Source organism: Lepidochelys kempii, chromosome 4 (assembly GCF_965140285.1).
Source record: "Lepidochelys kempii isolate rLepKem1 chromosome 4, rLepKem1.hap1, whole genome shotgun sequence".
NCBI classification, from domain to species: Eukaryota; Metazoa; Chordata; order Testudines; family Cheloniidae; genus Lepidochelys; species Lepidochelys kempii.
This window is the reverse complement of record NC_136383.1, coordinates 118,778,950-118,804,735: the sequence shown is the minus strand read 5'-3', so window position 1 is coordinate 118,804,735 and position 25,786 is coordinate 118,778,950. Positions and strand designations below refer to the sequence as shown.

The 25,786-nt window shown below is 41.6% G+C and overlaps 1 protein-coding gene across 3 annotated transcripts in view; it reads left to right on the top strand.

Annotated features, from left to right (window-relative positions):
- AFAP1 (actin filament associated protein 1) overlaps positions 1-25,786 on the top strand; it is a 168,142-nt gene that overhangs the window by 122,318 nt on the left and 20,038 nt on the right. For all 3 annotated transcript variants that reach the window (XM_073342598.2, XM_073342601.2, XM_073342599.2), the window contains 5 exons: positions 4,249-4,341; positions 6,385-6,469; positions 10,525-10,674; positions 12,973-13,184; positions 17,044-17,189. In XM_073342598.2, the coding sequence (XP_073198699.1) occupies positions 4,249-4,341; positions 6,385-6,469; positions 10,525-10,674; positions 12,973-13,184; positions 17,044-17,189 (686 nt within the window). The remainder of the gene's footprint in view (positions 1-4,248; positions 4,342-6,384; positions 6,470-10,524; positions 10,675-12,972; positions 13,185-17,043; positions 17,190-25,786) is intronic.

The window sequence follows — 25,786 nt, the reverse complement described above, 5'->3', positions numbered from 1 at the left end:
TATAAGAGGTGTGTCGTTGCAATGGGGAGCAGGAGCTCGTCTTTAGTGCTTGGAGAGTGGCGTGGGAAAGTTATTTCTTCTCTCCCTCTTAGCCTGCTGGGGCTACTTATGTGAATTGCTAGACGGAGAGGTCTTCAGGGGATTTCTCATATCTGCCTGTAAAACATCCAGCACTTGGTTGGTACTGTACTAGGGCCGTAACTCACACAGGCTGAAAAGAAAGACGGACAGACTCAGGATGCCATTGTCACATTTGATAATGGTAAATAACCGCCTTCTTCTAACACAGAGCAAAGAGCTATATGAGAATAAGAAAAACAGGGGCTTGGCCTTAAAGCTATTTCTTCTCCCTCTGTTTCATTCTAGCACTCCTATCTAGAACCCTCCCCAGCCACCACTTTTAAAGAGACAGTATTACTATCTTCAGAGTTAGGAGGCAGTGGCCAGGAGGCAAGGAATTCATTTACTCAAGTTCTTCTCACTTAGCGCATCTCTGCCACTCTATGGAATGCAGAGAAGTTTTTCTTTTTCTGGAGGGTTCTACATAGCAGGCAACCAGTTCTCTGGCTTACGACATAGCTGGTATCTTATCTGCAGCCTGTCTCATGGAAGATGGTGGATAAATTCAGGTGACTAGAGCATTTGGGTTTTACAAGCATGTAAAAGAAAGGAAGGTAGGTCCTATACTGGGCCGTCCAGCCTTGATAGTGTTCATTTAAAATAGTAAATAGTAATTGTGGAAATTGATGAGTTCAGTACAGGTGAGCACCCTATAATTAACTCAAATGCTTATGTAGTTGGAGCATGTAGGCCCAGCACCTGCAAACACCAGGAATGTAATCCTCGCCATTGAAGTCAATGGCAAAACTCCTATTGATTTCAGTGGGACCAGGATTTCACACCTAGACAGCAAGCTCCTTGGGGCAGGTACTCTGTCTTTATGTGGCCTTGATCCACGCTTACCTTGTGTGCCACTGAAGTCAATAAGACACAATGTGTGTGTTTGTAGGATCAGACCTATGTTGGTACAATAGTTCACACGACAGACTCCTGATCCAGTTGGGGCCTCCAGGCACTATTGTGACTGAAAAAAAATATGAATATATAGTTCAGGCTGCACAAAAATGTCCAGCCTACACGTTTTCAACCTTTTCATTCCAAAAAGCCATTTTCACATGCTAAGACCAGAAATATTTTTAACTTTTGGGGGCTGAAATTTGTCAAGTTTATTTTAAGTGGTTTAGCTTTGAAGTGATCAAAAAAATGAAAAGCTTGCAGTGTGCTGATTTTATGTAGTCCTAAACTTTAAAATAATGCTTCATTTCATACAAACTTGGATTGACTTTCTTCAATGGATCAGTGTCGGCTGGTGGCATATATGAACGCTACTCCTGTCTGTGTGTGTGAGAGACCGAGAGAGGGAGGAAAACTCTCTCCCACCCACCCCTCACACTGAAATCTAAAATATTGAAGGAATTTTGTTCAGTCTTTCCATGAAAGCCTCTTTTTTGAGTAGACACTGCAAGAGATAGTATTAGCATTCAAAAATCATGACTCAAATCCCCAAGTAATGAGATTATATTAAAAATAAATTTAGGGTTCTTTTTATGTGCCTTTTTGAGCTATTACGATACGTTCAGATCACATTTTCATGCTTTTCTCAGTGACCATGAGGAATGCAAACTTCATTGTTTTAAATGAAAGCTGAGGCTCTTGTGTATTCGTATGACTCCAGGTCCTGGGGCTTTAAGAAAATCAACATATATTCTAAGACTCGTGATGAAATCATGAGAGTTGGCCACACTGATGTTTCAGCTTCAAAAGTTGTGAGTAAAAACTATGAGCATGTGAAAACAGCAATTATTATGGCAACATAATTATAAAAGGGGCATCAAAGCACTCATCCAGAACACCATGGAAGTACAAGTTTGAAACTGTGAATAAAACACAGTAATGTTCCACCTGGAAATTGATGAGCCAATCTTCACCAGCTGAAGATGGATCCCTTGAATCCAAAAATGTTCACAAACTGAATTTTTGAATATGCATGTGCTTCAGAGTTTGCCATGAGCTTCCTATGATCAACATTATTTGTGCATCATTTTTATTCAAAATTCTATTAAAACCCAACTAAGCACTTTGGGAAAGCTTTCCCTTAAGTGTGTGAGGTATTTCAAGAACAGTATTTACTCGAGTGCATGACTTGCACATACTATTCTGTGGTTGCTGCCAAATCATTTCCCTCTGTTCTGTCTGTAACTTCCATTACTATCTGCCTTTGCCAAAATTAACTAACTGTGTGGTGTGACCAGATGCTGAAAACATGAGCCGTTGTATCAAGGTCATACAGGAGACAGGAATGAATGTTCCCAGAAACTGAATGGTCAAGTTTCTTTACAAATAAAACACTCACATACTTCCACTAAACTGAAGCACAGGAATTAAATCTGACCATAAGTTGTATCTATATCTGGTCTTGATGCCAAAGTTGTTAAGTGGTATTCATACCCTGCTACTGACAAGAGAGAGCGAGCGCTGGGGCCAGACCTCAAGATGCAAAATTGCATGCATTGTGGTCCCCAAAAGAGTGTGGGTGTGTTTGGGGTGCCAGGGAGGAAGGGAGTAGAGTGTCAATAGGCCTGAGAGGAGGGATGGTCCAGTGTTCAGGCTGCTAGCCTGGAAGCAAGAGACCTAGGTTCAATTCCTTGCTCTGCTAGCAACTTCCTATGTGACCTGGGGCAAGACACTTAGACTCTCTGTGCCTCAATTCCCCATCTGCTCAGATACTGCAATAACAGGGCCATATAAGTACTTTAGATAGACACTTGGTTTGCTTAGTATGCCCTTAAAGTGAGGTTCAGCTCTAGTAACTAGAAAAGGACATTATTTGATGCCATCTTTGTTATGTCTTAATGGTTTCCATATCAAATTTGTTCAGTTTTCAATTAAAAAGATATTTTTATTTCAGCCATGCAAACAGCCTGGGATCTGAATGTTAAGCTTGTATTCTGGCTTGTGTACCGTCACTGGGAGTGAAGGTTCTGTGAGCCAAGTTCTCTCGCTAGATAAATCATGTGATGTCAGAAGAATAAATGAGGGCAGAATTTGGCCCTACATTTGGAACTTAGTTCACATTTCTGTTAATGATGCCTCAAGCACAATAAAATGCATTTCTCTCTTAGCTGGGTGGACTCTGCTGTATTAGCAAGGGCAAAGGGGAGTAAAAGCATATATATGTCATTCAGGTCAGCAGATGCTGCTCTGACTACACCCAGGGAGGAGAGCTGTTAATTAAGAAGGTCCCACTTTTACATAGTCACTTTTCTGGCGATATCTACACTCTCTAAGGCATTTGCAATCAAGAACTCAAATATTCCCCTCAACACCAGGTACTCCAGTATGAAGATTGGTAGGTGGCAACCCTATCTAAGAATCAAAACCAAACTGTGTGCACAGAGAAAACAGGAAAAGTAAAAGCCTTCTGCCTTTATATTTTTGAGGCCTTATTTTACAGATGCAGTTTTTGAGCTCCCATAAATTCTATCAAAATCCATCTCCTTCTGTGGATTTTTCTTTCTTTCTTTCTTTCTTTGCAGGGGAGGGGCGCATAAAATAACTCACATTTCCTAAGAGATATTTGCAAGTAGTATGAACTATGCTTCAGTGCCAATGTTACTGTGACCACTGAACATCACATAATGAATATGAAAAATCCATTTAAACCACACACTCAAGAGTATCTGATACAGATCTGCAATTTGGTCAGCACATCATTATTTCTTCATTAGAAAAAAAGCAGCTGGGTAGCATACTAGGCAGCAGTGCTGTCCCCTGGCTTGCAGGATCTTGGATCTAATCCCATTTTTTAGTCATAACGAAATGAATTTGGTGGTGTCAGCTGAGTTCATGTTGCAAAACTACTGCAAGTGCTGGCAGCTTCTTTACTCAGGAGAGGCTTGGAGATTAGCTAGTCTAGAAATTGAAACCTTTCACCTCTAGACATTATGGCTCCTCCAGGTCATTCATGAAGCAATTTAGTGAGGCAGTGTGGAGAAGCTCAAGCAGTGGCAGCCTGCCTAACATATTGCCTGTGGATAAAGAGAATAATTTCCACACTGCTGTTTTAACCTTCAGGATAGCAAATATTCTTAGTGCTTCATCTCGAATAAAGTCCTCTGCTCAGCAAAATATAATTTTTCTGTTCTTTGACTTGTGTGTCAATGAAACCATTTTGTACTTCTTTTTAAGGTGATAAAAGACGTTTGCAGCAACTGCACTGGAGCAATAGATTCAGATGGACCATCATCTAGTTCTCCGATACACAAGACAGAACTGGAAAAGGTAAAGTTAAAGTATTACTAATGCAAAGATAGATGATGGTGTTATATTATGGAGATGTCAACAGTGACTCTAAAGTTCAGGTTGCATTTACCCTTAAAGCAGGACTCCAATTAATGATTGAATTCAATCTCTACATTTGGCACAGTAACTGTGTAGCTTTTTCAGTAAAATACTTGGTAACTTTTGTAGAGGAAACATTTTAAGATGCCACGTTTGTGGAAATTTTTCCCCTTCTTCCTCACATTTCTTTGGGTTCCTCTACATAAGTTGCACAGTTCCCAAAGACTCCAAATTTCTCTCTCACATTCTGATAACATCTCTGGAAGAGGCCATTTTTTAAATGAAATACACACACAATTATTCCTCATATTCAGGCAACGCAAAATTGGCCAACTTCAGCAACTCATATCCATCAGCAGCTTTTTGTTTTAGATGCTTACAAGCAGGCATGCTCAGTAGCACGGGACATGGTGGGTGAGCTCTGGTGTAGAGATGGACCTGTGGAGACAAAGGGAAACAAGCAGGGATGCGGAGCCTGGGGAGGAATGGTTGGTGGGGATATGATGGGCTGGACTGGGGTTTTGGAGGCCTGGCAGAGGAATTCCAGTCTGTATTGAGGCTTGAGCACCCCTGGCATAGCGAGGTGGCAGTGTTGAGAGCCTGTGAAGTGCTCATGTTTTGACACAGAGATACCTGGCTCCCTGACTCACTAAGGGTATATCTACACTACAGTTAGACCCCCGGGGCTGGCCCATGCCAACTGATTTGAGCTCATGGGGCTGTTTAATTGTCGTGAGACATTTCCCTTGCCTGTTTTACAATATTATATATAGAGAGAGATTCTAAAATGTTACTGTCTATTAATGTGTTAAACAGCAAGATCAGGTAAGAAGTGCTCATAGATTAAAGAAATCTTCAAAATGATATTTTTAATGAATGCTTTAGATATACATTTACAATTGACAGCCTTACACAAACAACACATTTGTACAGGTAGCATTTCAGACCTTTCAGTGTATGTAAGAAAAGAGTCTGTTCAATTAAGTTTTTAGCACCAGTTACTCTGTACCGGTTGGGAAGGAAATACAGGATGGTGCGGTATCAAGTTTTCCTTGCCACAAATTTGGGATGCCGATGTTACTCATAAGTGGTGAAGCCATGATTGAGTTATGTAAATTGTGTTAAACAGATACCAATAAAAAGCTTTATGGCACACCACAACATATGAGTTTTGTTTATGCCACACATTTTAGGTAATAGCTATTTTATAAACTTTAGATTTTTAATTTTTTATTAGTAATATACACATAATTACTAGTCTCTTATTTCACAGACCTTTTTATAGTCTCAGACTATAAGGGAACCGTTGTGATAATCTAATCTGACCTCTTGCACATTGCAGGCCACAGAACCGCACCCCCACACTGCTGTAATAGAGCCATAACCTCTGGCTGAGTTACTGAAATCATGATTTAAAGATTTCCTGTTGCAGAGAATCCACCATTTACTCTAGTTCATACCAGCAAGGGATCTTTACTTACGCACATCGAAAATACGGAAATTCTACCTATAGAAATGTGTTGTGTTTGGTAGGTTGTAAGTTGTAAATGTATACCTGAAGCATTCATTAAAGATCTAGTTTTGAAGATTTCTTTTATGTAAAATGAGCACTTGTTGTTTAGCACATTAATAGAGAGCAACATTTTAGAATCAAAAAATGTAATAAAAATATATTATGGGTAACATTGTTATGGGTAACATGATTAGTCTTAAATTACTCTTAAAAGGATAAAAGAATGGATATATTTGGCAATACAGTTCTAATGTGGCTTAGTTTTATTTTGTTTTTAATGCTTGTGTGGTGACATAAGAAATCTATGTAATGTAAATGAACACTTGACTATCTCATATTTATTTGTTCTCAGGATGGATGCTTGGCATGTGTTTAATTTAATAATAAGCGTAACTTTAATTTGACTCATGACACATCATTTGGCCAGTGTGACCGCATGAGAAATGACTTAATTTATTTTGTCCATGCAGAAATTGTCCTCTGAGAGGCCAAGCTCAGATGGGGAGGGTGCTATAGAAAATGGAATCGCTGCTGTGTGTAATGGAAAAGAACAAGGTGAATCCCATATGCCGAGTGTGTTTTAAATATTCAGCATAAAGAATATAATAATTTTTTTCTTTTATGAATTGGGGAATAGGTAATAACGCTTTGTAAGTAATGTAATTAGTCTTTATGTCTACCCTGAAAGTTGAACTATACCAAGCTTGAATTACGTAAACCTTTACATTGGTGGATATTAGAATATCTCCATTCTAGTTATGAGAGGTTTCAGAGTAACAGCCGTGTTAGTCTGTATTCGCAAAAAGAAAAGGAGTACTTGTGGCACCTTAGAGACTAACCAATTTATTTGAGCATAAGCTTTCGTGAGCTACAGCTCACTTCATCGGATGCATACCGTGGAAACTGCAGCAGACTTTATATATACACAGAGAATATGAAACAATACCTCCTCCCACCCCACTGTCCTGCTGTCCTGCAGGAGAGTGAATTTGTGGGGGGGCGGGGTGGAGCGTGAGAAAACCTGGATTTGTGCTGGAAATGGCCCACCTGATGATCACTTTAGATAAGCTATTACCAGCAGGACAGTGGGGTGGGAGGAGGTATTGTTTCATATTCTCTGTGTATATATAAAGTCTGCTGCAGTTTCCACGGTATGCATCCGATGAAGTGAGCTGTAGCTCACGAAAGCTTATGCTCAAATAAATTGGTTAGTCTCTAAGGTGCCACAAGTACTCCTTTTCTTTTTGCTAGTTATGAGAGTTATCCACCTGTAACGTTGATGTAAGTGACAGCAGGATCAAGGCCCATATGTAAGTTTTTAAATGACTTTTTCCTGTGTTCATAAAGTACGCTGTCTTCTATGGGGGAGTTGAGCCAACCACTAACTGTATGTAAGGTTTTCCCCTATAATTTTAAACAGGAAGGGTATCATAGAATTTTATAAGGGAAGACAAGAATCATGTATGCAAAATAACTTTAAAATGATCTACTCCACTTTGGAGTCAGAAACCTTGTTCCCAGTCCTTCGATTCCAAGCTGAGGGACATTCCAAATTCAATTTCCTGAGTAAGGTCTGCAAAATCAATCCCCAGATTATCTTTTTGTTTCCCCTTGAAGAAAAGATTTCTGTAAACAGGTGATACCAACCTAGTTAAGCTAGTTAGCTTGACATATACAGATATTCAGTTTTATTCAGAAGAGCACATTTGCTTTAACCAGTACTTTCCTGTAGGTGTGAAAAAGCTGATGGAAGCGCTATTGGAAAACAGTTGCATCAGCATTGGCTTTTGGGCAAGTTGCACTGTGCCTCCCCTTCCTGACACCATTGGGTGTGTGTTTCCTTTGGGTGTTTTAGTTTGTAATCTTTGCCCTCCTTTTCCAATGGAGATTTTGAACAAATCTCCCAAATTCATAGATCTCCACACCCCAGTCAACAGAATGGAACATAGTAGCTCACTATGACTTCTAGGTCCAAAATGTATGGCTACATTTACATACTACAGAAACTTCCATAAAACTACAGAAGGCAAAAAAAATTGTGTCTCTGTAGACCCCCATGCTGGTTGCATGTGTCTGTGGTACGAAAGTCCAAAATATGTGCATAGTCCAAGATTTTCACAAGTGACTAGTGATTTGAGTGGCCAACTTGAGGCACCTTATAGGGGCTTGATTTTCAAAAGTGTGCTGAATGCACACCCTCGGAAAATAAGGCCCATTTGAAGTGTCTGAAGCTGGGTAATCAAAAGCACTAGTCACTTGAAACTCTTGGCCTTCAACTCTGTCATGGTAGAATCAGTCTTTTATAGTAGTGAAGAGATTTAAATACTGACATTTAATGCATTAACACATAGCTGTCATCACTAAATCATTTTAAGGGGTTCTGAATGAGTTGCAGGTTCTTTTTTAAATCAGCTGTAACAGTGAGAGTGAAAGCTCAGTTAGCCATGTGAAGGGAAGCTGACTTCACTGTGCATTGATCTCCCTTCTGCTCCCACAGAGCTGCTGCCCACCTGCTTCTACTCTCCCCCTCTCTCCACCAGCATCTTGTTCTGCGGTGGTGAAGAAGGTGAGAAGAAATGGCTTACTTGCCAATCTGTCTTGAGATCAGGGGATGTATCCCTTTTACATACTGCAGGAGAAAGAGGTTGGGAGAAATATTGTTTCCTCTACCTTTCTTCTCCATGGCGGAGTAAAACGCCATGCGGAGTGAAGGTAGAGGAAGCAAGAACATTAGAGTTCACGTGGGCTCCTTTCACTGCATTTTCCTGGAGCTGGGAATTCTTCCCTTGCACTTTCCACCTTACTGAGCTTGATTTGTCTTTCTTTGAGTTCTGAGGGATGTGAGCATTTATTCCCCAAACGCAGACACAAACGTTCTTCTTCCCTCCCTCCCCTACTCCACAGCTGCAGATATTCTTCAGCTGCTGCTGTATGGGATAGCAGCTCGTCTTCAGTCCAGTGCTGCCTCCTGCTGTCTCCCTATGCTCATGATGATATAAGCAGATGGGATACTCTCCTTCCCTAGAACTTTGGGAATTCATTGCATGTAGGGACAGCACCATATTAGGTTACATCAGCCCTGCAGATCCATGGGCAGGATTTAGCTTTTTGCTCCCATACACAAATCATCATTCTACTGAAGGTTTTCAGATAATCCACTTTCACCTGTGAAAAAAGGACTCCCCTGCTGCATATACGTTGGTGGCAGAGTCTTACTGAAAGAGACAGTCTTGATGACAGATGGAATTTCTAATGATTTCCCGTGTTAACAAATAACGAAGGCTAAAAAAAGACAACAAATTGTGGCTTGAGAGTTTCTGAACTATTTCTCTCTTGTGTACATTCTTTCCCGTGAGTTACCAATTCACATAATTTGTACCAGTTATTTTTTTAACATTGTTGTGCTTAAATCAACATTTCACATTTCAGTTCATATCTTTCAAATGAACCTTTTGTTTGTTTTTGGGGGGGCTCAGTTCAGACCCACAGAGTGCTGCTTTTTGTGCTTGTGTGTGTGGAGAGGGGGAAAGATGGTTCTAACAAACTGTCAGTTCTGTCAAAACCACTAAGTTAAATTTCATTTTTTGTCAAAGCCACAAATCAACTAAGGTTGAACTCAAGGTGGGCCCATGTTTGCAATAATAGTTGGGGCTGAGTTTTATATTGTTGATAAAACTCAAGACAGATAATTATGGTTCTGGTTTTGTGCAGCTCTGTTTTTTTGTATTGGTTGTGATTGTCTGCTATATTTTTTAAAAATATATTATGTAGGCTCTTAAGTCATTTAGCCACTTTTGAAAGTTGTGTCCTCAGCACTGATCCTGTTCACTTTAATGGAAGCAAGTTAAGTTCAGCACCAATCTGTATGTTCATACCAATAATACTCATACATTACTTTAAGTTCCCATATATATTGATTAGATCTAGTAAACTATTTTTTTCTGCACTGTCCTTTCCATAAAAATGAACACCAGCTCCCAGTCATTGGGAGCATTAAGTGATCTTGATTATTCCATTATAAAGGAAAGTTATCTTATAATACATGCCTTTCTCAAAGACCCATTCTGATCTGTATAGTTACCTTTACCTAGTTCCAATAGCAGGGATGTTTTTGCCAGGCATATACTTACTTTAAAAAAAAAAAAAGGCTTGATTCATTGCCATGGCATTATGTTGGAAATGCTTTTCAGGAACAATGACAGGAGATCATCCAACTTCCATTTTTGTTCCAGTGTAGTCAGGTTGAATGTACAGCATGGAATTACCCCAACCACACTTCTAAATTAGAAGATGGTTATAGTGGAGAGGAGCAATTCGACTGATGAATTTTAATGATAAACTTGCTTTAGTCTTACCTTTCTGTGTGCCATGTTTTTAATATTGTGCTGGGCATGTGATATGGGTATCAGCATTAATGATGCCTGCAACTTTGCGTCTCTTGTCAGAAGGTAGCTGTTTTGTCCAAATGCTTGTGTTAAGAATTAAGTCAGTTTTGTGCGTGCTTGTATATCTGCAGTGCAGTTGTTTTCGTGTCTATTTTGATCCATGTGCTTTAATATAATTGGTTTCAGTCAAACATACTAAGATGTCCATGTTTGTTTTCTTGATAGTTAAGAGGAAGAAGAGTTCCAAGTCAGAGACCAAGGGCACAGTGACTAAAGTAACCGGGAAAAAAATAACAAAGATCATCAGTTTAGGGAAGAAGAAGCCATCAACAGATGAACAGACCTCATCAGCTGAGGAAGATGTTCCAACATGTGGTAAGTGATTTGATGCTTTTAGATTCTTAAGCTTACACTGCAATGAAAGCACTATAGACTCCCAGCCTAGCCGTTCATATACAATTGCCCCTACTGCAATCGTTTTCAAACTAGTTGGTATTGTGTAAAACTTCACAAGATTACAAATTTCTTGTAGGCTATTTCCCCACTCAATTGTGTTTCCACTTCCGTCCAAAGCTGTCTCTCCTTCTCCCCTGGACCGTCCCCCACTTAAGACCATGCACAGGACTTGGATACATGTTGATTTTTGAAAGTTAAATAGGGCCATTTGGGAGGGGAAAAAAAGTGGAGGGGGTCCTCTTTTAATTCAGGGAGACTACATTGGACTGGGAGAGCTTCTGTAAGAGGCACAATAGGAGAAAAAAGAGAGATTTGGGTTAGATAATAGGAACCACTCATCGTTCCTAAATAGGTCAGCCACAATGTATATGAGAAGGCTTTTCCATCCCTGTGGTTGTATCATTTTGCACCAACTCTGGTTCAAGAGGGAGAAGGTGGGGCTTGAGTGGGGTGGACAATACTGAGAATCCTAAGTAACCACGATCAGGAAGCTCTTTCCTTCTCCAGATTTCCACTTTTTGTTGTTGTTGGGGTTTTTATTTTTTTGGTGGCATCTTCCAAGGGTTGCACAGTTCAGATATGCTGATATATCCTGCTGGATCAAGCCCTGAAGTTGTAACTGTGATGTTGGAATGGAAACCCAGAAAAATTAAGCTATATAACACATAATTTAAATGAAAACCAAAAAGATAGCTATCCAGAATGATTAAGAGCTTTCCTCCTTGTAACTGAAAATGAAAATCGGCAATGAGGTAAAAGATGAATCATTTCATATAAATTCTGCCCGGAAGAAGATGTCATTCAATCCTTTCCTCTTTTAATACTCTCTTTGGAAGTGGAAATATACTGTCTATAATTCATGAACCATATGTGATTGGGAGCCAAGTTCAAAGGTATTTTTCTCTTCCAGTATAAACTAGTGGCTTAAACTAAACCTAATATGAAGGTGTTCTTGGGGTTTTTTTGTTTTGTTTAGTTTTTAAGTTACTTATTTTAATTTCAGTGAAATCCCAGTGGAGATTTTTTTTTTATTCTGCTTTAAAATTCCCCTGCTGTGAACCCAAAGAACAGCAGAGGTAAAACTGACCTCTCTGGTTTAGCTGTTCTAGCTAAGTAGAATGAATTGCCAAATGGGTTTTTATGGAATTGTTGTCAGACATTATAGACACAAGCTCACTCCCTGATCATCTCACAGTAGCACAGGGTTTTCTCCCAGTGCCCTGTACACATAGTTACCTGAAACTCCACCACCATATTTAACTTACCATCCATATACTGGGTTTGTAACCAGTTAATGACATGGTTGGTTCTACACATCTTGCATGTACACAAAAAACGTGATTAATAACACATGGTAACCATGGCCGCTGTAATGGTGTTTTGCCCTCATCAGCAGCTTAGGTTGCATACAGTTGTTTTCCTGCAGCCAGGTCATAACATTCATATTTTTGCTGTGCAGCTGGGACCTCATAATCATGCCTGTGTAACCACTTTAACTGATCTTGCTTCCTTCCAACTCTCTAAGCAGTGGGATGTCTTTTGAGTGCTTAGTCCCATGTGCTGCTGGTGCTGTTTTATGTGCATGTCCATTAGTCCTTGTGTTGCTTGTTGAATCATCATGGGTTAGCTGTCATTATTTCCACAGAAAGCACTATGAAAACACAATTAGCAGTGTGATAGATCTGGATGTATCCATAGAACTGTAGAATATGGTTCAGTTGTGAAAAAGCTGTGTGGGCACAAATCAGCTGTGCCTGTAACTCTCACATGAGCAGGTTATGTTTCTAGTGTAGTCTAGGATATGCTGAAACCTTTTAAATCGTATTTTTAAATATCATCCTACTTTGGGCTTCACGGTGGGAACACCTCTTGACTCCCACACTGCTACCTCCATTTTTACTAAAATCTCGGGGAAACCCTGTGGCAGGAGAGCTCTGGAATATTCAGCCAGAACTGTCACTAACTCAGCACAGTCATTTGCATATGTTCGGAATATGACCAGGATCAAATCTTTATAGGCCAGGCTTTCTGAGTTACTGGTACAGTGAGAGTTTCAATAAAAAAAATTTAAAAGGCCATTTATTTGTCTTCTTAAAATCATCTGGATTTTCAATCTGCATGTACAGGAATAAGTTTTATATGAACTAGCATTACATCGAAAAAACATTTTTAAAAAAATGTGAAGGATAAAATATCTCATATTTTGTTTTATTGCAGGATATCTGAATGTGCTCTCAAATAACCGGTGGCGCGAACGCTGGTGCAGAGTGAAAGATAATAAGCTCATTTTCCATAAGGACAGAACAGATCTGAAGACCCACATTGTTTCTATTCCTCTGCGTGGCTGTGAAGTCATTCCAGGCTTGGATTCCAAGCATCCCTTGACATTCCGTCTGCTTCGAAATGGGCAGGAGGTCGCAGTGTTAGAGGTGCGATGTTTATTGATGTGCATACTTTGCAGAGATGCATATGGGCTAATTACATGACCTCGTTCATACAACCTGCCTTTCAAAATGCTTTCCACAGTTAAATAATAGAGTTACAGAGCTGGGTAACAATCATTACAGAAAGAAACAAATTAAGAGTTACAGGCAAAAGAGACTTATCTGGATGAGAATTGATGTTAAATCAAACCCTAATACTGTTGATTTTTAACTCACAACAGTCTTCCCTGTTAAGATGTTTTCTGCTGTCTCTCTCTCTCTCTCTCCACTCTGACCTTTTCTCTTCCCTTTATAAGTGCCTATGCACCTCCCCTGTTAGTCTTCTATCAAGGAGGTAATTCAGAATACAAATGACTGAGCGCTAATTAAATAACATTGCTGTGGCTCACTACACTGAAGATTAGAATGCTGGATCTGTATTTCTCCTGGGAATATTAATCAACTTTAAGATTTGTTATTCTGAAGTCATCGTAAGGTGGTATATCTATACTAGAGAAATTGGTTCCTAGCCACAAGTTGGGCCTCCTACCATGCACATCAGTGAAACATTCCCAGTTGTACACAGGCCATTATACCATCGTTTACATTAGACTTGTTTCAAGCAAGGCTAAGCACTGTGTACTCTTCCAGCATTGGATGGAAAAAGCTAGCATAATAGCTCCAGTACTGCAAATAGCCTTAGTGCTGCTGTCCCCTCAGACGTTCTTGTCAACTGCTGGAAATGGCCCACCTTGATTATCACTACAAAAGTGTTTCTTCCCCCCGCTCTCCTGCTGGTAATAGCTCACCTTACCTGATCACTCTCGTTACACGTTTCAGAGTAGCAGCAGTGTTAGTCTGTTTCCACAAAAAGAAAAGGAGGACTTGTGGCACCTTAGAGACTAACAAATTTATTTGAGCATAAGCTTTCGTGAGCTCTCTGTGTATATAAATCTCCCCACTGTATTTTCCACTGAATGCATCCGATGAAGTGAGCTGTAGCTCAGAAAAGCTTATGCTCAAATAAATTTGTTAGTCTCTAAGGTGCCACAAGTCCTCCTTTTCTTTTTGTCCCAAAGTAGTGTCCTCTCTAGTCTGCTTTCTGCTGCGCATGGGTCAGATTTGCCAGAAGAAAGTGACCTGTACCAATAGTACTGCCTGCACTATAAAGGTGATATAGGTGCATTTATTTTATGAGCATCAACTTCTTCCAAACCACTGGCCCACAGTGAGCGAAGCATCCTTCCATGGAAATATGCATGTCTCACGCAGATGGGCAGCACTGGGGCAGTTCCAGAAGACTGGAAGAAAGCTAATGTTGTGCCAATTTTTAAAAAGAGTAAACATGGTGACCTGGATAATTATAGGTTTGTCTGTCTAACATCAATCCTGGTTAAGATAATGGAGTGCTTATAAGGACTCTATTAATAAAGAATTATAAGAGTGATTAATGGAAGTAATTAATGCCATTCAACATGAGTTTATGGAAAGTAGATCCTGTCAAACTGACTTGATATCTTTTTTCGATGAGATTAAAAGTTTGGTTGATAAAGGTAGTAGTGTTGTAATATACTTAGACTTCTGTAAGATACATGACATTTTGATTAAAAAACTGGAAAGATATAAAATTAATATAGTACACTTTAAAAGGATTAAAACCGGGTAAACTGATAGGTTTCAAAATGTAAACAGGGAATCATCATTGAATGAATGTGGTTTTAGAGAGGTCCTACACAGATAGGTTCTTGCCCCTATACTTTTTTTAACATTTTTATTAATGACCTGGGAGAAAACATGAAGTCATCACTGATAAAGTTTACAGATAACAAAAAATAATTAGAGTGGTAAATAATGAAGAGAACAGATCACTGATACAGAGTGATCTGGATCATTTGGTGAGCTGGGCGCAAGCAAATAATATGCACTTTGAATATGGCTAAAGGTAAATGCATACATCTAGGAACAAAGGATGTAGGCCATACTTACAAGATGGGGGAGTCTATCTTGGGAAGCAGTAACTCTGAAAAAGATTTGGGGGTTCTATTGGGTAATCATCTGAACATGAGCCCCTAGCACGATGCTGTGGCCAAAAGGGCTAATGTAATCCTTGGATGCGTTGACAGGGGAATCTCAAGTAGAAGTAGAGAGGTTATTTTACTTTGGCATTTGGCACTAGTGTGATTACTGCTGGGAATACGGCGTCAAGTTCTGGTGTCCACAATTCAAGAAGGATGGTGATAAATTGGAGAGTGTTCAGAGAAGAGCCATGAGAATGATTAAATGGTTAGAAAAGGTGCCTTATAGTGATAGACTCAGAGAGCTCAATCTACGTAGCTGAACAAGGAAAAGGTTAAGGGGTAACTTGATTACAATCTATAAGTACTACATGGGGAACAAATATTTAATTATGGACTCTTCAGTCTAACAGAGAAAGGTGTAACATGATCCAATGGCTGGAAGTTGAAGCAAGGCAAATTCAGACAAGAAATTGTTTAGCGGTGTGGGTAATTACCCCATTGGAACAACTTACCATGGGTCATGGTGGATTCTCCATCACTGACCATATTTAAATCAAGATTCGACGTTTTTCTAAAAGACATGCTGTAGAAGTTATTTGGGAGAAGTTGTGTGGCATGTGTTACACATGAGGTCAGACAAGATGACCACAATGGCCCCTTCTAGACTTGGATTCTGTGAGTCCAAAGACCAAGAGAAGACAGCTATTGACAACCACTGAGCCGATCTGAGAGAATACGCTCTTGCTTAACACAGGGAATAGCTGTAAAATGGAAAACTACACTAAAGAGCTCCATAGTTGTATTATTTAATGTCTTTGCAACAAATCCAAGGGTAGGAACCCCTCCCCCCCAAAAAAAGTCAGAATAAAACAAACAGAATAGGAAATTTCATATGAGCTAAAATAAGTTCTTTTCAGTGCTTATTTTAAAAACAAACTTGAACTATGAAAAATTGCTCCATGGTAGCTCTATTGCCTTTTTATTGGTTAAAATTGGAAACCTCAGATAAAGATAACATGTAAGGAAACGAGTGGGAGGCCGACTTTCATTTTCAGACTCTGGTCAGATACTTTGAACACTCAGGTTTTCTTAAGTGCAGATGAGGTCAGTGTCTTGTCCTTGAAGAAGGATCATGCTACGTATGCACAATACAGGTTATTTGGATGATGATTTACAAGAACAGGAAATGAATGAAGTGTAGTATAAAGAAGAGGAACTATGGTAAGGAAATTGAGATAAAGGAAAAAAATCTTTGAGTCTGTTACATTGAATAAAGAAACTTAAAGTAAATAAATATTGAAATGCCTATAAAATTTTATGAAATTTTTCAAAAAATGAAAATCATTGAATTTCAAAAACTAGAATGATTTCCACCATTTTAATTCCCCCCCCCCTCCATTTTTCAACCTGCTCTAGTATTTCTTTGTCCAAGGTTATCCTGCCTCTACAATTTGGACAAGTTACCTTTCTTAAAAGCTTAGCCGTGTAGTGGAAAACATTTGTCTCAGCTTTCAGTTTTCTGAAATCTAAAATAAGGAAGGTGCATACCTAGATACACTGGCTTCATGCATGTATGCTTTCGTTATTTTGCTGGAACTGTTCATATTGCTTTACTACATAATCAATTAACATGTTGCTTTAAATGTGTTCGTTATGACAGAATAACCTCAGTGAATATTACTTTTTGTTAGCTTAGTTTGGCAAAGGTGATCCAGAACTTCACATGCATCATTATATCAATATGTTAGTAAAATAATTACTTCATGTAATTATGAAGTAATTAATATGAAAAAGCCTATTGTTTCAGTGATAATTTGAGTTTACATAAAATCTTCTCATCCTCATAGCCTTCATCATCTGAAGACATGGGCAGATGGATTGGGATTTTACTGGCTGAAACCGGTTCAGCTACAGATCCTGGAGCTCTGCACTATGACTATATTGATGTGGAGATGACTGCAAGTGTCATACAAGCTGCAAAACAGACCTTCTGGTAAGATGCATTAAAAGCAATTTAAGGGCGTTTTCAGTAATTTCAGAATTTACAGCCTTACATTAGCTCTAATATCAAGAGACCTTATCGAACCTTCCCTTTTTGGCAAGATATTAAACACTTGAGGGATTGAAATCTTGAGTCTCTGAGCATACGAGATGTGTTTAAGATTATCTTGCTGGCATCCGGCTAAGTATTACAAGAGAGGCAGAATATGTCCACTTTTATGATGTATTCAACTCTCACACTTACAGTGTAAGAGGAATCTAGTAATTGGGTGCTATTTTAACCCCTTCTTACTGGCAGCCCTAAAGCTTTAAATGATCAAATAAGTTGAAGCTTGGCCACAATTCAGTCACAAGAGTTTACGCTGGTTATATTCACTTTCCGCGTTTTAACAGAACTAATGTAAATTCACAGAATTGGTTTAGCCCTCAGTACTCAGCAGAGATACTGGTTTTATGTGTCATTACAATCTGTAACCTACTAACCCTCCTTTGTCCTGTGACTGCAGAGGTGTGAATTGCCCACTGCATCTTAAATGATCTCTTACAACATGTGTTTACCCATAGGCTAACTGGTCAGGGTGATTAAGCACTGTTATAAATTGCCCAGGGAGGTTGTGGAATCTCCATCACTGCAGATTTTTTAAGAGCAGGTTAGTCAAACACCTGTCAGGGATGGTCTAGATCAGTGGTTCTCAAAACTTTTTTTTTCGCTGACCACTTGAAAATTGCTGAGGGTCTCCGTGGACCACTTAATGATCTTTCCAAATGTTGTTTCTACCATTAGCTAACTATTGGATAAAAGCGCTATGTTAAAAAGAACCTTAATAATTAATGTTTTTTTTGTTCTACAAATAAAAGCACACAACTCATATTTTAATATCACTAGTCTTACTTTCTAATCTAACCTTTCTAATCCGATGGATGTGCCCTCTCTCCCCCGCTGCAGCAGTCCCTGAGCTGGGGCTGGGAAGAAGGGGGATCTCTCCCTCTCTCCTCTGCCCCGGCAGCCCCCAGGCTGGGAAGGAGGGTGGGAGGTCTCTCCCCCACCACAGCAGCCACAGAGCTGAGGCTGGGAAGGAGGGCTGTCTCTCCCTGGCAGCTGAAACCCTGGAGCTGGGGAAAGTCGCCTCTTCCTCTGGCCGCTGCAGCCTTGCATGTCCCAAATTCCCCCCACCCCCTCTTCTCAACCCACTGGCCCTTCCTCCTGTTTCCGCCAAGACCACCACCTCACCTTACACGTGCATCTTCTCCAGGGTCCAGGCACCTAATTAGTGGAGCCATACTTGCGTGGCTCCACTAATTAGGTGGGTGGCCCTTCGTTCTCTCGTGTGCAGCTGCCCAGAGGCACACCTCAGAGGGAACTATCTGCGGACCACCTGAATGGAACTCACGGACGACTGGTGGTCCGTGAACCATAGTTTGAGAACTCTTGTCTAGATAACACTAAGTCCTGCCATGAGCGCAGGGGAAAGGATTAGATGACCTCTCAAGGTCCCTCCCAGTCCTGTGATTCTACAATCTCTCCCACCTTGTATTTAGCTGTGGTACTCTGACTACCTTTCCCAGACCTGAAGAAGAGCTCTGTGTAGCTCGAAAGCTTCACCAACAGAATTTAGTCCAATAAAAGACCCACCTTGTCTTTCTCATAGACCCACTACATCCAATTGTTCCTTGCTGAAGGATTAAAAACTCGCAGTTGTGAAATTCATGCCAATACATGAATTCAATACACAATGAAGATTTTGTTAGTATATGCCTCAGGACAGCAAAGTGTGGATAGAAGATATCTTGGCCAGACAGTTTACTAGGGCTTTATGAACATGATCCTGCAAGGTGCTGAGTGCCCTCAACTCCCATTGAAATTACTGGGATTCAACACTTTGTCGAATCAAGCTCAATATAGCCATCATAAATATGAATAGACTAAAAATACTTAAAGGGTGAGAACCTAGTTTAGCTTTCTGTTGCAAATACTATCAGACTCTCAGCAGTGAAGGGTCAGGAGGGCTGCAGCGTAGAAAAATGAGACACTTCATTCATGCTCTAGTTCAGAGGTGGGCAAACTATGGCCCACAGGCCACATCCGGCCCGCGGGATCACCCTGCCCGGCCACTGAGCTCCCGGCTGGGGAGGCTAGCCCCGGCCCCTCCCCTGCTGTCCCCCCTCCCCTGCTGTCCCCCCTCCCCTGAAGTTACGCTGCTGCCGTGCGGGCAGTGGGGCTGCGAGCTCCTGCTGCTCCAAGTGGCATGGTAAGGGGGCGGAGTGCACGCAGCAGTGGGGGAGTTGGGTAGGGGGCCCCTGGGGGCAGTCAGGGGACAGGGAGCGGTTGGATGAGGCGGAGGTTCTGGGGCAGGGCGGTCAGGGGTCGGGGAACAAGGGGGGTTGGATAGAGCATGGGAGTCCTGGGGAGCCTGTCGGGGGGTGAGGGGGTAGGCAGGGGACAGGGAGCAGAGAGGGTTGGATAAGGGGTGGGATCTCAGGGGGGCAGTTTGGGGTTGGGGGTCCTGGGAGGGGGCGGTCAGGGGACAAGGAGCAGGGGGAGGTTGGATGGGTCAGGCGTTCTGAGGGGGGCGGGCAGTGGGAAGGGGCGGATAGGGGGTGGGGGCCAGGCTGTTTGGGGGGCACAGCCTTCCTTACCTGGTCCTCCATACAGTTTTGCACGCCGATATGGCCCTCGGGCCAAAAAGTTTGCCCACCCCTGCTCTAGTTTGAATGGCTTTTGATAGAAATCAGGGTTGATTCATCTCTTACCACAATCCCATTTTTGTCAAATTCAAGTAATTTTGATCGAATTATAATGCAGTTAGTTTAGAGGCTTGTGCTTATATACATTTTGAAGTTAATAGGGCTCAAAAAAGCTTTTCCTGTGACATGCATTTTTCGCCTCCATCAGCATCCAGTGATAACCACATGTAAGAGAGAAGCCGGATGGAAATGTTTTTGCCTGAATACTGCTTGGCTTTCATTTTATGAACAAATGTGATATTAATTGAAACCAAGTGGAAAAAATAAGTGCAACTAGACCACATATTAGAAAGGAATGCCAAACCTAACTTGCAAAATAATAAAAATTCCCTATCCAGTATTTGTTTAAATTTGTTGTACCACAATAAAGTGAATGTAAGAGCTTATCAGCAAGCAACCTTGGGCATGTCTCTCTTAACTTCTGATCCAATTATTCTTGTAATATTAGAAGGGGAAATGAGAAATGACTTGGCCTTTCTTATCCATCCACATAGCAAAAACTCTCACATCTCAGTTACTACAACATCTTTCTCTCTAGCCTCAAGTAATGCAGTCTTGCCCCATTCATATCCATTCAGAATGCTCCTGCCAAGATCACTTTTCTGCCCTATCCTTTGATTGTTTTTGTTTTGTATTACCATAGCACCTGGGAGCCCCAGTCATGGACTGGGGCCCATTTGATCATGTTACCCCTCTCTTTACATCCCTCCCCTGTTTTCCCCCACATTAAACATAAACTGTGTGTCTTCGCTCTCCAGGCTCTTTGCAGCCTCTCCAATCCTGCCTGTCATCTCTCCTTTGCTATCAAGATGTCAACTCTCGCCTCCAGTTAACCCATGATGCCAGACTCTGTCACTTGTTCCATTTTCCAACAAGTACTTTTCTGCTTTATCCCGTGCTGCCCCTTGTGATGGGGAGGAGCTCCCCATAAACATCCATAAAGTTACCTCACTATCCTCCTCCAAAACTCTCTTTTGCTGTGATGTCTACAATACATTTGACAACAGTTAGGCTGCCGGTGTGCTGAGACCACTGCCTGTCATATATGACTAATATCATCTCATTGGTTCCTTGCACTCCCCCCCCCCCCAATCCCCTCTTGTCTTATACTTAGATAGTACAATATTTGAGGTAGGGGCTGTCTATATTTCTAAATATAGTCCAGAAATATTTGGGTAGTGTTTCTCATCAAGGATAGCAGAAAAAAATATTGGAGTTTCTTGACAACGCTTTTGTTTTTAGAGCTATCTATGATACAGTTAGGAGCATTTTTACAATGGTGAATTATGATTTTTTTCCCCCTGAAAACTCTGATCTCATGATCATCTTGTCCAATTCTAATATATATATATATATATATTTTTAAAATGCTCCTGTGGAAGAAGACGTGATAAATTTCAGGTTGAAGTGTTGGTTGGCAGGTGGGGGTGGGAGGGAAGTGTCAAAATCCAGATTACAATGGAAAACTACTTACAAAGGCAAGACCTGATTCTGTAAATACTTACACATGCCAGTAACAACACACATGGAGTTCGACTGGACTATTCCTGTTTATAAAACTGCTCAATTACTTAAGTTTTTGCTGGATCAGGACCTCAGCCAGATTCTGCCAATTTTACATAGGACAAGGAGTCAGTAGATCAGAGTTTTTCCACATTAGGGATTGCAACATAAACATGCTATGCAAAGCTGTTAATTGTAAACAACTATAAATTCTTCAAGAACTTTTATTCAGCTGTGAGGAAGAAGATCAAAAAGCCTCTGTCACAAAGGAAACATGTTTTGGCTGTGAAACATTAATACAGAAAATAGTGGAATTCTGTACTGGATGTTATAATAGACCATGATTATTGCACAAGATCATTATAGGATAATACTATAAGAGTGAAATTCACCACTGTGCCTATTTGCCATTTAAGTTCCATTTGACCCCTAAAAATAGGGCTTAAAGTAGGACTTAAATAGCACATGAGCCTTGTGTTGGCCCCTCTGCAGTAGGGTGAATTTCACTATACACACAAAGAAAGAGTTCTAAAAGGAGCATATCAGTAGTAAAAATGTAGCAGTGAACATTGTGCACAATAATTTTCTAATCTGGCATTTGATTTATAGAGAGATACCAGGTTTATATTTTCAAAAGCAATATATAATGTCTTCTGATTATAATCAAAGACTGTGAACAGTGTAATATGTCAAAACATACAGTACGGCACTAGTTATTTTCTCAGTTATTTTACAGCTTGATGTGACATTTGCAGTATGTTCATTCTCTTGAGGATCAGATCTTGAAATGTATTGAAGGCTTTCAACTTCCTATTGAATTAAGTGGGAGTTGAGAGTATTAGTACCTTACAGGACCAGGCTCTAAATGCTGACAATGGTTAGTTAATAATATTAAAAATATCTGCAGAAAACATTGTTCCTCATTCTACACATTTGTGAAAGCAATTTCCTCTCTGAATCATAGTTCTTCTTCGAGTGCTTGCTCATGCTGATTCCGTTCTAGGTGTGTATGTGCTCACGTGCACAGTTGTTGGAGACTTTTGCCTTAGCGGTATCCGTAGGGTTGGCTATGGCACCCCCTTGAGTGCCACGCTCATGTGTCGGTATATCAGGTGCCGCCGGCCCTATGCCCGCTCAGTTCCTTCTTACCGCCTGTGGTGGTTGGTCAGAGTGCCTCTCTCCCTTGCCTTGCAAGTGATCAGCCGTTCTTTCCCTTTCGACTTCGTGTTCCAGCTTTAAATAGTTTTGTTTATTGTAGATTAGTTAGTAAGTAGCTGTTTAGTACTGTAGTTAGGCAGTTAGGGTCCTGGTGGGGACTTTGCCCCAGGCAGGGCATGCCCCAGTCTCCGGGTTTAAGGAGTTTGAGGCGCAAGTGGTCTTCTCGTCCATTCTCCCTGGGGAAGGAAAAGGCCTGGGCAGAGACCGTCGAATCGTGGAAGTCAACGAATGGCTACGCAGGTGGTGTTGAAGAGAGGGCTTTTGATTCTTTGACCATGGGATGATGTTCCAAGAAGGAGGAGTGCTAGGCAGAGACGGGCTCCACCTAACGAAGAGAGGGAAGAGCATCTTCGCAAGCAGGCTGGCTAACCTAGTGAGGAGGGCTTTAAACTAGGTTCACTGGGGGAAGGAGACCAAAGCCCTCAGGTAAGTGGGGAAGTGGGATACCGGGAGGAAGCAGGAGCATGCAAGAGGGCAGGGCTCCTGCCTCATACTGAGAAAGAGGGACAATCAGCGAGTTACCTCAAGTGCCTATACACAAATGCAAGAAGCCTGGGAAACAAGCAGGGAGAACTGGAAGTCCTGGCACAGTCAAGGAATTATGATGTGATTGGAATAACAGAGACTTGGTGGGATAACTCACATGACTGGAGTAACATCATGGATGGATACAAACTGTTCAGGAAGGACAGGCAGGGCAGAAAAGGTGGGGGAGTAGCACTGTATGTAAGGGAGCAGTATGACTGCTCAGAGCTCAAGTATGAAACTGCAGAAAAAACTGAGCGTCTCTGGATTAAGTTTAGAAGTGTGAGCAACAAGGGTGATGTCGTGGTGGGAGTCTGCTATAGACCACCGGACCAGGGGGATGAAGTGGACGAGGTTTTCTTCCGGCAACTCACGGAAGTTACTAGATTGCAGGCCCTGGTTCTCATGGGAGACTTCAATCACCCTGATATCTGCTGGGAGAGCAATACAGCGGTGCACAGACAATCCAAGAAGTTTTTGGAAAGGGTAGGGGACAATTTCCTGGTGCAAGTGCTGGAGGAACCAACTAGGGGCAGAACTCTTCTTGACCTGCTGCTCACAAACCGGGAAGAATTAGTCCAAGCTAAAGTGGATGGGAACCTGGGAGGCAGTGACCATGAGCTGGTTGAGTTCAGGATGCTGACACAGGGAAGAAAGGAGAGCAGCAGAACATGGACCCTGGACTTCAGAAAAGCAGACTTTGACTCCCTCAGGGAACTGATGGGCAGGATCCCCTGGGAGAATAACATGAGGGGGAAGGAGTCCAGGAGAGCTGGCTGTATTTTAAAGCATCTTTATTGAGGTTACAGGGACAAACCATCCCGATGTGTAGAAAGAATAGTAAATATGGCAGGCGACCAGCTTAGCTTAACAGTGAAATCCTTGCTGATCTTGAACACAAAAATGAAGCTTACAAGAAGTGGAAGATTGGACAAATGACCAGGGAAGAGTATAAAAATATTGCTCGGGGATGCAGGAGTGAAATCAGGAAGGCCAAATCACACCTGGAGTTGCAGCTAGCAAGAGATGTTAAGAGTAACAAGAAGGGTTTATTCAGGTATGTTAACAACAAGAAGAAAGTCAAGGAAAGTGTGGGCCCCTTATTGAATGAGGGAGGCAACCTAGTGACAGAGGATGTGGAAAAAGCTAATGTACTCTATGCTTTTTTTGCCTCTGTCTTCACGAATAAGGTCAGCTCCCGGACTACTGCACTGGGCAGCACAGCATAGGGAGGAGGTGACCAGCCCTCTGTGGAGAAAGAAGTGGTTCGGGACTATTTAGAAAATCTGGACGAGCACAAGTCCATGGGGCCGGATGCGCTGCATCCGAGAGTGCTAAAGGAGTTGGCGGATGTGATTGCAGAGCCACTGGCCATTATCTTTGAAAACTCATGGCAATCCGGGAAGTCCCGGACGACTGGAAAAAGGCTAATGTAGTGCCCATCTTTAAAAAAGGGAAGAAGGAGGATCTTGGGAACTACAGGCCAGTCAGCCTCACCTTAGTTCCTGGAAAAATCATGGAGCAGGTCCTCAAGGAATCAATTCTGAAGCACTTAGAGGAGAGGAAAGTGATCAGGAACAGTCAGCATGGATTCACCAAGGGCAAGTCATGCCTGACTAATCTAATTGCCTTCTGTGGCGAGGTAACTGGCTCTGTGGATGAGGGGAAAGCGGTGGACATGTTGTTCCTTGACTTTAGCAAAGCTTTTGACACGGTCTCCCACAGTATTCTTGCCAACAAGTTAAAGAAGTATGGGCTGGCTGAATGGACTATAAGGTGGATAGAAAGTTGGCTAGATTGTTGGGCTCAATGGGAAGTGATCAATGGCTCCATGTCTAGTTGGCAGCCGGTATCAAGTGGAGTGCCCCAAGGGTCGGTCCTCAGGCCGGTTTTGTTCAATATCTTCATAAATGATCTGGAGGATGGTGTGCATTGCACCCTCAGCAAGTTTGCAGATGACACTAAACTGGGAGGAGAGGTAGATATGCTGGAGGGTAGGGATAGGATACAGAGGGACCTAGACAAATTAGAGGATTGGGCCAAAAGAAATCTGATGAGGTTCAACAAGGACAAGTGCAGAGTCCTGCACTTCGGACGAAAGAACCCCATGCACCGCTACAGACTAGGGACCAAATGGCTCGGCAGCAGTTCTGCAGAAAAGGACCTAGGGGTTACAGTGGACGAGAAGCTGGATATGAGTCAACAGTGTGCCCTTGTTGCCAAGAAGGCCAATGGCATTTTGGGATGTATACGTAGGGGCGTTGCCAGCAGATCGAGGGACGTGATCGTTCCCCTTTATTCGACATTGGTGAGGCCTCACTGGAGTACTGTGTCCAGTTTTGGGCCCCACACTACAAGAAGGATGTGGAAAAATTGGAAAACGTCAAGTGGAGGGCAACAAAAATGATTAGGGGACTGGAACATATGACTTATGGGGAGAGGCTGAGGGAACTGGGATTGTTTAGTGTGCGGAAGAGAAGAAGGAGGGGGGGTTTGATAGCTGCTTTCAACTACCTGAAAGGGGATTCCAAAGAGGATGGATCTAGACTGTTCTCAGTGGTAGCTGATGACAGAACAAGGAGTAATGGTCTCAAGTTG